This window comes from Pan troglodytes, chromosome 11 (assembly GCF_028858775.2).
Source record: "Pan troglodytes isolate AG18354 chromosome 11, NHGRI_mPanTro3-v2.0_pri, whole genome shotgun sequence".
Classification (NCBI taxonomy): domain Eukaryota; kingdom Metazoa; phylum Chordata; class Mammalia; order Primates; family Hominidae; genus Pan; species Pan troglodytes.
The window spans coordinates 81,882,787-81,895,726 of NC_072409.2; the positions used below are offsets into that span (position 1 = coordinate 81,882,787).

The 12,940-nt window shown below is 45.6% G+C and overlaps 1 protein-coding gene across 2 annotated transcripts in view; it reads left to right on the plus strand.

The window, feature by feature from the left end:
* The window catches only part of DCAF12 (DDB1 and CUL4 associated factor 12), a 39,556-nt gene that overhangs the window by 11,095 nt on the left and 15,521 nt on the right, over positions 1 to 12,940 (plus strand). For both annotated transcript variants that reach the window (XM_016960749.4, XM_016960750.4), the window contains exons 3-4: positions 9,181 to 9,387; positions 10,252 to 10,312. In XM_016960749.4, coding sequence (XP_016816238.1) covers positions 9,181 to 9,387; positions 10,252 to 10,312 — 268 coding nt within the window. The remainder of the gene's footprint in view (positions 1 to 9,180; positions 9,388 to 10,251; positions 10,313 to 12,940) is intronic.

The following is a 12,940-nucleotide window of genomic DNA, read 5'->3' on the forward strand; positions in this document are numbered from 1 at the left end:
CAGCCTCCCAAGTAGCTGGGACTACAGGTACGCACTGCTATGCCCGGCTAATTTTTGTATTTTTAATGGAGACAGGGTTTCATTCACTTTGTTGGCCAGGCTGATCTTGAACTCCTGACCTCAAGTGATCTGCCTGCCTTGACCACCCAAAGTGCTGGGATTACAGGTGTGAGCCACTGTGCCCAGCCAGATTTATTTATTTATTTGTATTATTTATTTATTTATTTATTTTTGAGACGGACTCTCTCTCTGTCGCCCAGGCTGGAGTTCAGTGGCGCGATCTCTGCAGCCTACCCCTCCTGGGTTCAAGCGATTCTCCTACCTCAGCCTCCCGAGTAACTGGGATTAAAGGCGACTGCCACCATGCCCGGCTAATTTTTATATTTTTAGTAGAGGCAGGGTTTGCCATGTTTGCCAGGCTGGTCTTGAACTCCTGACCTCAGTTGATCTGCCCATCTCCCAAAGTGCTAGGATTACAGGCATGAGCCACCGCACCCAGCCCTGGATTTATTTATTTAATTTTGTTCCTCCTTATTCCCCAGTACTAAGAGGAGGCCCTGGATTTCAATAAAAGAATGTTCATTGCCATGTTTTGTATTACTAAAAATTTGGACGTGGCATAAATGTTCAATAATAGGGAATTAATTCAATTAATGTCAGTATATTCATGCAGTGAACTACCTTATCGCCGTTAAAGGTATGTAGTGGCAAGGCTTGATGGCTTATGTCTGTAATCCCGCACTTTGGGAGACTAAGGCGGGAGGATTGCCTGAGCCCAGGTGGGTTTTATTACAACATGGGCAACAAAGTGGGACCCTGTCTCTATAATTAAAAAAGATGTACAGTAGTTCAAACTGTTCACCCATCACTATTTCCTCAGTGTAAGTTCCTAAAATTGGTATTACAAGCTATATATATATGTCTATGGGGAGGCTGCAGAGACTATAGGGTCCTGCTACGTGTATATATATACTTTTTTTTTTTTGAGACGAAGTCTTGCTCTGTCGCCAGGCTGGAGTGTGGTGGCGCTATCTCGGCTCACTGCAACCTCCGCCTACCGGGTTCAAGTAATTCTCCTGCCTCAGCCTCCCGAGTAGCTGGGACTACAGGTGCAGGCCACCATGCCCAGCTCTTTTTTTTTTTTTTTTTTTTTTTTGAGATGGCATCTCATTCTGTGGCCCAGGCTGGAATACAGTAGTGTGATCTCAGCTCACTGCAAGCTCTGCCTCCTGGGTTCACGCCATTCTCCTGCCTCAGCCTCCCGAGTAGCTGGGACTACAGGCGCCCACCACTGCGCCTGGCTAATTTTTTGTATTTTTAGTAGAGACGGGGTTTCACCATGTTAGCCAGGATGGTCTCGATCTGACCACGTGATCCGCCCGCCTCGGCCTCCCAAAGTGCTGGGATTACAGGTGTGAGCCACCGCGCCTAGCCGCTATACATATTTTTAATGTTTGATACATATTGTCTGTCCATTTTCTGTTGTGTTTCTTGGTCTTGGCTCTCTCCTTTGCCCCTCCCCACTTTCTCAGATTGGGATAGTGAATAGATTCTTCTGCTTTGATTTCACTTGTCTTTCCTTTCCCCACCTCTCCACAGACTTAGGTTGCCCACCTGTCTTTTACTGACTGCAACATAGTGTGTCTTGTCGTCTGTGTGACCTGCATAGAATTACTTTCCTTTCTCATTGGGCTCCAGTCTGAAATACCCTTGAATTTTAGAAACATTGTAAGATTACCCCTTCCTCTTTTTTTTGTTTTTGTGTTTTTTGTTTTTAGAGGCAAGGTCTTGCTCTGTCACCCAGGCTGGAGGGTAATGGCACAATTATAGCTCACTGAAGCCTTGACCTCCTGGGCCCATGAGATCCTCGTGCTTCAGCCTCCCAAATAGCTGGGACGATAGGCTCCTGCTACCACATCTGACTCCTTTTTTTTAAGCCATCTTTGTCTTTGTGTACATTCATTTACATTTGTCTAGATACACATGAATGCATGCAGAGATAGACTCACTAGTCTTACATGTCTCTTTTCCCCCCATCCTAGAATGTAAACTGCAGGGAGCCCGAGCCTCGAGCTTACCTTGCCGCGCTGCTAGTTTCTGGCAGGGATCCCAGTAGGTTAATGTGGAGCAGCCTCATTCTGGGAAATGTTAGTGGAGCTGCATGAATCCTTGGACCCTTGTCAGAGAGCTTGGGAAGAGATTCTGTGGCAGCTCATCCACATCCTGTTTCTTCCATGAAGAAGCAGGGTGGCTCTATTCTTCAAGTGGTTCATTGTCATTCCTTTGCAATAATGAGGGTGAGGTTGGGGGCACACTCTTAGTTTAGCTAATTTTTGGATTTTTAGTAGAGACAAGGTTTCACCATATTGGCCAGGCTGAGGTCTCAAACTCCTGACCTCAGGTGATCCACCAGCCTCAGACTCCCAAAGTACTGGGATTACAGGTGTGAGCCACCGCATCCAGCCAAGATCAACTTTTTAAGGTTCCACATATAAGTGAGGTCATTCAGTATTCTATACTTGGCTTGTTTCACTTAACATAATGTCCTCTAGGTTCATCCATGTTGTCCAAAGGATTTCATTCTTTTTTATAGCTAAACAGTATTGCATTGTGTATCTGTGCCACATTTTTTTTTTTTGAGACGGAGTATTTGCCCTGTCGCCCAGGCTGGAGTGCAGTGGCATGATCTCGGCTCACTGCAAGCTCCGCCTCCCAGGTTCACGCCATTCTCCTGCCTCAGCCTCCTGAGTAGCTGGGACTACAGGTACCCACCACCACGCCCGGCTAATTTTTTGTATTTTTAGTAGAGACAGGGTTTCACTGTGTTAGCCAGGATGGTCTCGATCTCCTAACCTCATGATCCGCCTGCCTTGGCCTCCCAAAGTGCTGGGATTACAGGCATGAGCCACTGCGCCTGGCCTGTGCCACATTTTCTTTATGCATTTATTCATTGATGCACACTTCGGCTGATTCCGTATCTTGGCTATTGTGAATAATGCTGCAGTAAACATGCAAATTCAGAAATGCCTAATGGAAGAGTTTTAGGGTAAGGCCTGGGAATTGTTTTTGTTTTGTAGTGTTTTGTATTGTTTCTTAAAGAAAATTCAGCCTTGGTGCGGTGGCTCATGCTTGTAATCCCAGCACTTTGGGAGGCTGAGATGAGCGGATCACTTGAGGTCAGGAGTTTGAGACCAGTCTGGCTAATATGGTGAAACCCTGTCTCTACTAAAAATTCAAAAATTAGCTGGGCACAGTGGTGTGCACCTGCCATCCCAGCGACTTGGGAGGCTGAGGCACGAGAATCACTTGAACCCGGGAGCCAAGATCACGCCACTGCATTCCAGCTTGGGTGACAGAGCTAGACTCTGTTTCAGAAAAAAATAAGAAAAAATTCAGGCCGCGTACAGTGGCCCATGCCTGTAATCCCAGCACTTTCGGAGGCCAAAGCAGGCAGATCACCTGAGGTGAGGAGTTTGAGACCAGCCTGGCCAACATAGTGAAACCCCGTCTCTACTAAAAATACGAAAATTAGCCGGGCATGGTGGCAGGCACCTGTAATCCCAGGTACTCGGCGAGGCTGAGGCAGGAGAACTGCTTGTACCCAGGAGGCAGAGGTTGTGGTGAGCCAAGATCATGCCATTGCACTCCAGCCTGGGCAACAAGAATGAGACTGTATCTCAAAAAATATTTTGATCAGCAGTTTGGGAATCCCTGGTCTAAAAGCTACATGTTATGGTTGCATTGTCTCACACAACACAAATATGTGAGTGGGCAATTAATTTTGTTTCAGGAAATAATTTGAGGATTATCTGGTTAGGGATCATTTGTTTATTATTAGTTTGTTTATTTTTTGAGACAGAGTTTCGCTCTTATTGCCCAGGTTGGAGTGCAATGGCGTGATCTCAGCTTACCTCAAACTCTGCCTCCCGGGTTCAAGCGATTCACCTGCCTCAGCCTCCCGAGTAGCTAGGATTACAGGCATGTGCCACCACACCCGGCTAATTTTGTATTTTTAGTAGAGACAAGCTTTCTCCATGTTGGTCAGGCTGGTCTCGAACTCCCAACCTCAGATGATCCGCCCGCCTCGGCCTCCCAAAGTACTGGGATTACAGGTGTGAGCCACCACACCCAGCCAATATTTTTTATTTTTTGTTTTTGAGATGGATTCTCACTCTGTCGCCCAGGCTGGAGTGCAGTGGTGTGATCTCAGCTCATTGCAACCTCCACCTCCTGGGTCCAAGCAATTCTCCTGCCTCAGCCTCCCGAGTAGCCGGGATTACAGACTCACGCCACCACACCTGGCTGATTTTTGTATTTTTAGTAGAGACGGTTTCGTCATGTTGGCCAGGCTGGTCTTGAAGTCCTGACCCCAGGTGATCCACCTGCCTTGGCCTCCCAAAGTACTGGGATTACAGGCGTGAACCACCATGCTCAGCCTGGGATCATTTGTTTAAAAGGATAAGAAACCCACTCACATTTATTGGAAAGACGAGTTCACAAACCCCAAGAACAGAAAGTATTATTGGATCTCAGAGAGAAGTGGAAACAGGAATTGAAAAGCCACTAGGAACCAAGGATGTCCATGTTTCCTGTCTTTTTTTTTTTTTTTTTTTTGAGTTGGAGTCTCACACTGTCACCCAGGCTGGAGTGCAATGGCACGATCTTGGCTCACTGCAACCTCCACCTCCTGAGTTTAAGCAATTCTCCTGTCTCAGCCTCCCGAGTAGCTGGGATTACAGGCGCCCGCCACCACATCCAGCTAATTTTTTTTTTGTATTTTTAGTAGAGATGGGGTTTCACCATGTTTGCCAGGCTAGTCTTGAACTCCTGACCTGAAGTGATCCACCCGCCTCAGCCTCCCTAAGTGCTGGGATTACAGGCATAAGCCACTGCGCCTGGCCCATGCTTCATGTCTCAAGTTTTCTTTTCTCCAAGGACTGGCTTTGGTAAAAAGTGGCCACCCGGGCAGTTTGGTCTAGTGCCACCAGCCAGTTACATATTCCCTAAAGAATCTGAATGGCCTAGTCCAATCTAGCCTTTGGACTGATTCTCCTGAAACTCCCTCTAGACTGTGCTGTGATCAGGGGGTCTAGGCTTATAGCAAATAAAACAGCTACAGAGCCTCACCCTCACAGGGATGTGGGGGCCTACTACAGTAGTTGGGCAGGCCCTCTGAAAGGTGACTGTTGTAAATGCTTAAGTAGTTGCTGGGGCAAGATTATAGAATCAAATAAGATAAATTCTCTGCACTTAGAATTGGGAGAGAGTTAATAGCTTTATGAGGAAGACAAATAAGTAAATATTTTAAATCAGTGCGATATGGTCTAAGTGTTGGGTAGAGGGATATCTTGGGAGCCTACAAGAGAGGCACTTGATCAGCCTGGACATTTAGAGAGTAGTCCAAGAGGACATATCTGAACCGAATCATGAAAGATAAGTACATGTTGGCCAGGTAAAAGAGTAGGAGAGGCTGGGTGCAGTGGCTCACGCCTGTAATGCCGGCACTTTGGGAGGCTGAGGCAGGTGGATCACAAGGTCAGGAGTTCCAGACCAGCCTGGCCAATATGGTGAAACCCCATCTTTAGTAAAAATATAAAAATTAGCTGGGCGTGGTGGTGCACGCCTGTAGTCCCAGCTGCTCGGAGGGCTGAGGCAGGAGAATTGCTTGAACCCAGGAGGCGGAGGTTGCAGTGAGCCGAGATCATGCCACTGCACTCCAGCCTGGGCAACAGAGCAAGACTTGGTCTCAAAAAAAAAAAAAAAAACAGAAAAGAATAGGAGAATCATTTCTGGCATTGTGAACAGCATGAGCATGAAACAAAATAATTATATTTCATTGAAGAATTTTTCATGTATGATATTTATAAGCAATTATTTCTAGAGTTTGAAGTCCATGGCAAGACGTGACGATAGTAGAGGCTGGACTGAGGAGACTCTTGGTTTTGTTTTGTTTTGTTGAGGCAGGGTCTTGCTCTGTCACCCAGGTGCAAGTGCAGTGGCACCATCATGGCTCACTGCAGCCTTGACCTCCTGGGCTCAAGTAGAGACAGGGTCTCACTGTGCTGCCTGAGCTGGTCATAAATTCCTGGGCTGAAGTAATACTTCTTTCTCGGCCTTCCAAAGTCTGGCCCCAAGGAGAGTCTTAATGCCATGCTAAGTATCTCAGATTTAGGTGACGGGGAGTCATTGGATGTTTTTTAGTTGGGGACTGGCATGGGAAGATTTCCATTTTTAGGAAGTTGACTCTGCTTATAATAGAATAATTTTGATAGCGGTGTTGCCGGAAGGCACAAAGACTAATTGTGGTTGTCCAAGGAGAAGTGATGAGTGAGGAAGCAGAGGAAGGAGTCAGCTGTAAGAATATTTAGGAGGTAGGTTAGGCAGGACTAGGATGATGGAAATGAGGGAAAAGGAGTAATTTAGGATAAAATCCACACTTGAGTGACAGGGTAGATAGTGGTGGTGTTAGGAAAGTGAGCAATTTGAGGAGCAAGGTTATTTGTTTTGGGCATATTCAGTTTCAGATGCTTGTGGGATGCATCAGCAATGATGCCAGTTAGGCAGGGAGTCTGCGGCTCTCAGGTAGTTGCCAGTTTGAGAGTCGTTTGTCCCCTTCTTCCCCCTGCTCCCACTCAGTCTCTGACACTCTTCTAGCTACTCCTCTCTCTCTCTCTGTCTTTAATAAACATATATTATATATATTTAAATATATAAAGTACACATTATATGTACATATATAATTATATATAATTTAAATATTTATATATGTATCCAGTGTAATGCCCCCACCCAAGGTGTTGGACATGGTGGTAGAGCCCTACAATGTCACCCTCTCAGTCCACCAGCTCACAGAAAACACAGACGAGACCTTTTGCATTGATAAGGAAGCTCTCTAAGACATCTGCTTCCGACCCCTAAAGCTGCCCACACCCACCTATGGTGTCCTGAGCCACCTGGTGTCTGCACTGTGAGTGGGGTCACCACCTGCCTGAGCTTCCAGGGCCAGCTCAATGGCCATGAACAGGGTCCTATTCCCCCGCTTGCACTTCTTCATGTGTGGACTCATCCAGACCATCCAGGACAACCAGCAGTACTGAGCCCCGATGGTGCCCAAGCCCACCCAGCGGATGTTTGATGCCAAGAATATGATGGCTGCGTGGGACCCCCCTCTGTGGCTGTTGCTTAGCAGCTGCCATGTTCAGGGGCCGTACGTGCACGGAGGAGGTGGATAAGTAAATGCTTAATCTCCAAAACAAGGACAGCAGCTACTTTGTTCATTGAATCCCCCACAAGGTGAAAACAGCTGTCTGTAACATCCCACCCTGGGGGCTAAAGATGGCTGCCACCATCATTGGCAACAACACAGCCATCTAGGAGCTGTTCAGGTGCATCTCGTACAGTTCACAGCCATTTTCTGGCACAAAGCCTTCCTGCACTAGTACATGGGAAGTGGCATGGATGAGATGGAGTTCACTGAGGCTGTGAGCAGCATGAACGTGTCCGAGTACAGGATACCACAGCCAAGGAGGAGAGAGAGTTTGAGGAGTGGGCCTATGAGGAGGTGGCCTAGAGCCTTCTGTTTTTGGGTAAAGGGAAGAAGTGATGTGAACTTTTTATTCACCCATAGTCTGTTCTGTGATAGCCATGTCTGTGTGTGCACTTGTTCTTCATGTCTTGACATCACAGCTCTAAAGACACTCCAATGAAACCATTTTCCTAGTGAAAAAAAAACTATATATATATATATAAAAACACATACATAAAATACATATATGTATTTGTTTGAGATAGGGTCTTGCTGTTTTGCCCAGGCTGGACTCAATTTGTGATCCTTATGCCTCAGCCTCCTGAGTAGCTAAGTAGTTGGGACTACAGGCACTTGCCACCTTGTCCACCTCATTCATATATATATATATATATATATTTTTTTTTTTTTTTTTTTTTTTTTTGAGACCAAGTCTCACAGTCTCACACTGTTGCCCAGGCTGGAGTGCAGTGGCTCGATCCCGGCTCACTGCAACCTCCGCCTCCTCGGTTCAAGCAATTATTCTGCCTCAGCCTCCCGAGTAGCTGAGATTACAGGCGTGTGCCACCATGCCCAGCTAATTTTGTAAGTTTAGTAGGGTTTTCACCATGTTAGCCAGGCTGATCTCGAACTCTCAAGCTCTGGTGATCTGCCCGCCTTGGCCTCCTAAAGTGCTGGCATTACAGGCGTGAGCCACTGCGCTCGGCCCTTTTTATATTTTAAACTTAAGACTCACCTAGTTTCTCCTTTCATATATCTTCTGTGTAAGCAGCAGGTTTATTTATGTAAAGGTTTGACATGTTTGGCTTCAACATGAGAATTGCTGACAGGATTTTATTTCAGCCTCTTAGGCTATAAGGTGTATCTATTAGGGCAGATATTATTTCTCTCGTTCATAGCTGTGTTCATAACACTTAGAACAGTACTGGGAAATAAGTGAGTGTCCGAAGGAATGAACTGTTGAATCACTGAAGAGTTTGACTCTTCTAAGGGCTGTCCTTTCGCTAAGACTGATTTTTCCATAAAGCATTTCTCTAAGTTGAATCTTGGAGGGTAAAGAGGTGGAAGAAAGCCTTTCAGGCAGAGGTAGCAGCAAGAGCAAAGGCAGGGAGGAATAGAACTGAATGGGATGTGTGTGTATAGAGAACAGCCATGAGATATTAATAATTCTTCCTTGTCGTATGTCTCTGGTCATTCCAGAAAACTTAGTAATATTAATAGTTATATTAGTAGCCATGATGTGTTCTGGGAATTGTGTTTCGTTTAAAAGTTTCTGTGCATGATGTGGTTAGGTGAGGATTCAGTATATAAAATATGACCAAACTGACAGAAAACTGTGTTGGTCTTCCTCTTTGTGTCCATGGCCTAATAGAAGGCCTCTTGGAAACCTTCTCTGAATCCCAGGCAGAACTTACTGCTTCCTAATCTGTGTTCATGTAGCATATTATTGCTATCTCTAATATTGTTATATTGACTTATTTCATGTTTCATGTCATTAGTAGTCCTGACCATGCCTTTAATAATTCCTAGGGTCTAACATGTAGTAGTTGTTAATTAAATGTTGATGAACAGTTGAACAAAAGGATGTTTATACCCTGTATTGGCCACATTAAATCAGAACTATGTTCAGCTTCTGTATCCATTTTTTCTTGTAGCTATTTGTCGTAGATGTCCAGACAAGCCAGATCACCAAGATCCCCATTCTGAAAGACCGGGAGCCTGGAGGTGTGACCCAGCAGGGCTGTGGTATCCATGCCATCGAGCTGAATCCTTCTAGAACACTGCTAGCCACTGGAGGAGACAACCCCAACAGTCTTGCCATCTATCGACTACCTACGCTGGATCCTGTGTGTGTAGGAGATGTAAGTTTTCCCAGTAGTTGTAGTTGGAGGGAGCCTTGTTTTTAAACGGGTCTCAGTGATTAACATGGACCCTCCTCTCATCAGCCCAGAGTGGGGACTGGACTCCCCATAGGGCACAGTGTATGTTTGATAAAGGGGCAAGCAGCACACCTCAGGGGCCAACAGTATTGGGTTGCTGTTTGAATCCATAGTGTCCACATACTTCCCACTGCCCATAGTCAGAGAGTAGCAGTTTACTAAATCATCCATTCATTCATCAGGCATTTATTGAGTCTTCTATGGCTAGGAGTTGTTTGAGACATAGCAGTGAACAGAACAGATAAAGCCCCTGTCCTCTTGAAGCCTACATTCTAGTGGAGGGTGACATATAGACAAAACATAAACCATATAAACTAATATTTACCAGTAATACATCAGAGTGTGATAAGTGCCATGGAGAAGAATAAAGGCAGCATAAAGGGACTGAGAGTAAGGTGGAGGATGCTGTATCAGAAGATAAAGTTTCATTGATAGGATGACACTTGAGCAGGGAGACTTAAAGGAAATGAGGGTACAAGCCATGTAGATGTCTAGATGTCTGGAGGAAGAGAGTTCCAGATAGAAGATGGGACCCAGAGGTAGAAGGCAAGAGCTATGTGTCCACTACCCACAGTAGTGCCAATTTCATTCCAGCTTTGAGCTCCTCAAGATAGAAGGTAAAGATTGATCATTCTCTGTGGGTTGAGACCACCAGAGATCAGAGTTGTAATTTCTACAAAAATATTTTCAGTCTGACTTGTATGCTTCTTTAGAGAGTTTATTACAATCCTTATTTTACTAATCTCTTATTTTCCTCCCTGTACCTGTTACTCCCTGCTCTCCAAGGATGGACACAAGGACTGGATCTTTTCCATCGCATGGATCAGCGACACTATGGCAGTGTCTGGTAAAGTTGCCCTTTTATAGGGAGCTTTTGATGTGGCAGGGATTGGGGGCTAGAGATTGAAAAGGGATAGTAATGTGATAGGAAACAGCTCAGCCGGGCTCAGTGACTCACGCCTATAATCCCAGCACTTTGGGAGGCTGAGGTGGGTGGATCACTTGAGCCCAAGAATTCAAGACCAGCCTGGGCAATGTATGAGACCCCATCTCTACAATTTTTTTTTAAATTAGTTGAGTGTGGTACTGCATACCTGTTGTCCCAGATACTCAGAAGGTTGAGGCAGGAGGATTGCTTGAGCCCAGGAGAACCAGGCTGCATCAAGCTGTGATCGTGCCACTGCACTCCAGCCTACATGACAGAGGGTGACCCTGTAGAATAATAATTTCTTATTTAGTGTAAAAGTGATACACATTCATTGTAAGAAAATTTTAAAATATAGGCCGGGTGTGGTGGCTCACACCTGTAATCCCAGCACTTTGGGAGGCCGAGGTGGGTGGATTATGAGGTCAGGAGTTCGAGACCAGGCTGGCCAGCATGGTGAAACCCTGTCTCTACTAAAAGTACAAAAAATTAGCTGAGTGTGGTCGTGGGCGCTTGTAGTCCCAGCTGCTCAGGAGACTGAGGCAGGAGAATTGCTTGAACCCGGCAGGCAGAGGTTGCAGTGAGCTGAGATTGCGCCACTGCACTCTAGCCTGAGCAACAGTGTGAGACTCCATCTCAAAAAAAAAAAAAGGGTGGATAGATAGATAAGATAGATAGATAAAAAAGGAAGTAAGGACCACCCACAATATCTCTATCCAGAGATAACCACTTTTTTTTGTGGGTTGTTTCGTTTTCTTTTTGAGACAGTGTCTCATTTTGTCACCCAGGCTTGAGTACAGTGGCATGATCCTAGCTCACTGCATCCTTGAGCTCTTGGGCTCAAGTGATCCTTCTGCCTCAGGCTCCCAGGTAGCTGGGACTATAGGCACACACCTTCACACCCAGCTAGTAATAACGACTGTTGACATTTTAAAATATAACTTGCTAGTCTTTTTTTTAGTACCTTTTTTCTTTTCCTTTAGACACAGGGTCTTGCTCTATCACCCAGGCTGGAGTGCAGTGGCACCATCATGGCTCACTGCAGCCTTGAACTCCTGGGCTCAAGCTATCCTCCTGCCTCAGCCTCCCAAAGTGCTTAGATTATACAGGCATGAGCCACTGCACCCAGCCTTAGTATGATTTTTTTTTTTTTTTTTTGAGACAGAGTCTCACTCTGTCTTCCAGGCTGGAGTGCAGTAGCACGACCTCGGCTCACCACAACCTCCGCTTCCCAGGTTCAAGCGATTCCCCTGCTTCAGCCTCCTGAGTAGCTGGGATTACAGGCGCCCACCACCACGCCAGGCTAATTTTTCTATTTTTGGTAGAGATGGGGTTTCACCATATTGGCCAGGCTGGTCTCAAACTCCTGACCTCAGTGATTCGCCTGCCTCGGCCTCCCAAAATTGGCCCATATTTTTTAGTTGGTTAATATGAGATCATTTAGAAGATGCATATATAGAATTCTTTGTGAAATTCTTTCTTTTTTTTTTTTTGGAGACGGAGTCTTGCTGTGTTGCCCAGGCTAAAGTGCAATGGTGCAATCTTGGCTCACTGCAACCTCCGCCTCCTGGGTTCAAGCACTTCTCCCTGCCTCAGCCTCCTGAGTAGCTGGGATTACAGGTGCCCACCACCACGCCTGGCTAATTTTTGTATTTTTTAGTAGAGATGGGGTTTTGCCATGTTGGCCAGGCTGGTCTTGAACGCCTGACCTCAGTTGATCCACCTGCCTCGGCCTCCTAAAATGCTGGGATTACAGGCATGAGCCACTGCACCTGGCCTCATTTTTTTACACTTTAAAATTTTCATAATAAAACTTTGATGGGGTAAATGAGGTCACACTGTACACAAAGTAATCTTCTGAAACACAGTTATCTAATTTTCTCACTCTGATGCTCAAATCTTTGAGAGACTTTCTAGTATCTGTAAGATGAGAAACAAATTTTATAGCACAGCATACAAGGCCCACACCTATCTTTCCAACTTTCTCTCTCATAGCTTCCATGCTTGCACCCCATAATCCAGCATTAACAAACCATGTCTAGTTCTCCAGATGTGCCCTTGTCTCTGTGGCCTTTTCTAATTTCACATAATTAACATTCTACTTTGAATTGATGTGTCTGTCATTTTAGATGTTTTTTTCTTTTTTTTTAATTTTTGAGACAGAGTCTCGCTCTGTCGCCCAGGCTGGAGTGCATCTTGGCTCACTGCAACCTCAGCCTCCCAGGTTCAAACACTTCTCTTGCCTCGGCCTCCCAAGTAGCTGGGATTACAGGTGCGTGCCACTGTGCCTGGCTAATTTTTGTATTTTTGGTAGAGACAGGGTTTCACCATGTTGGCCAGACTGGTCTCAAACTCCTGACTTCAAGTGATCTGCCTGCATCGGCCTCCCAAAGTGCTGGAATTTCAGGCGTGAGCCACTGCGCCTGGCCTAGATGTTTTTTTCTATGACGTGTTCAGGAGATTAGCAGTGTGGGAAGGGCACCTTCTTGGTCTCAAAGGAGAACTGGCAAATAACTTTACTGGAAAAAGAATTTTAAAACACATTTTCGT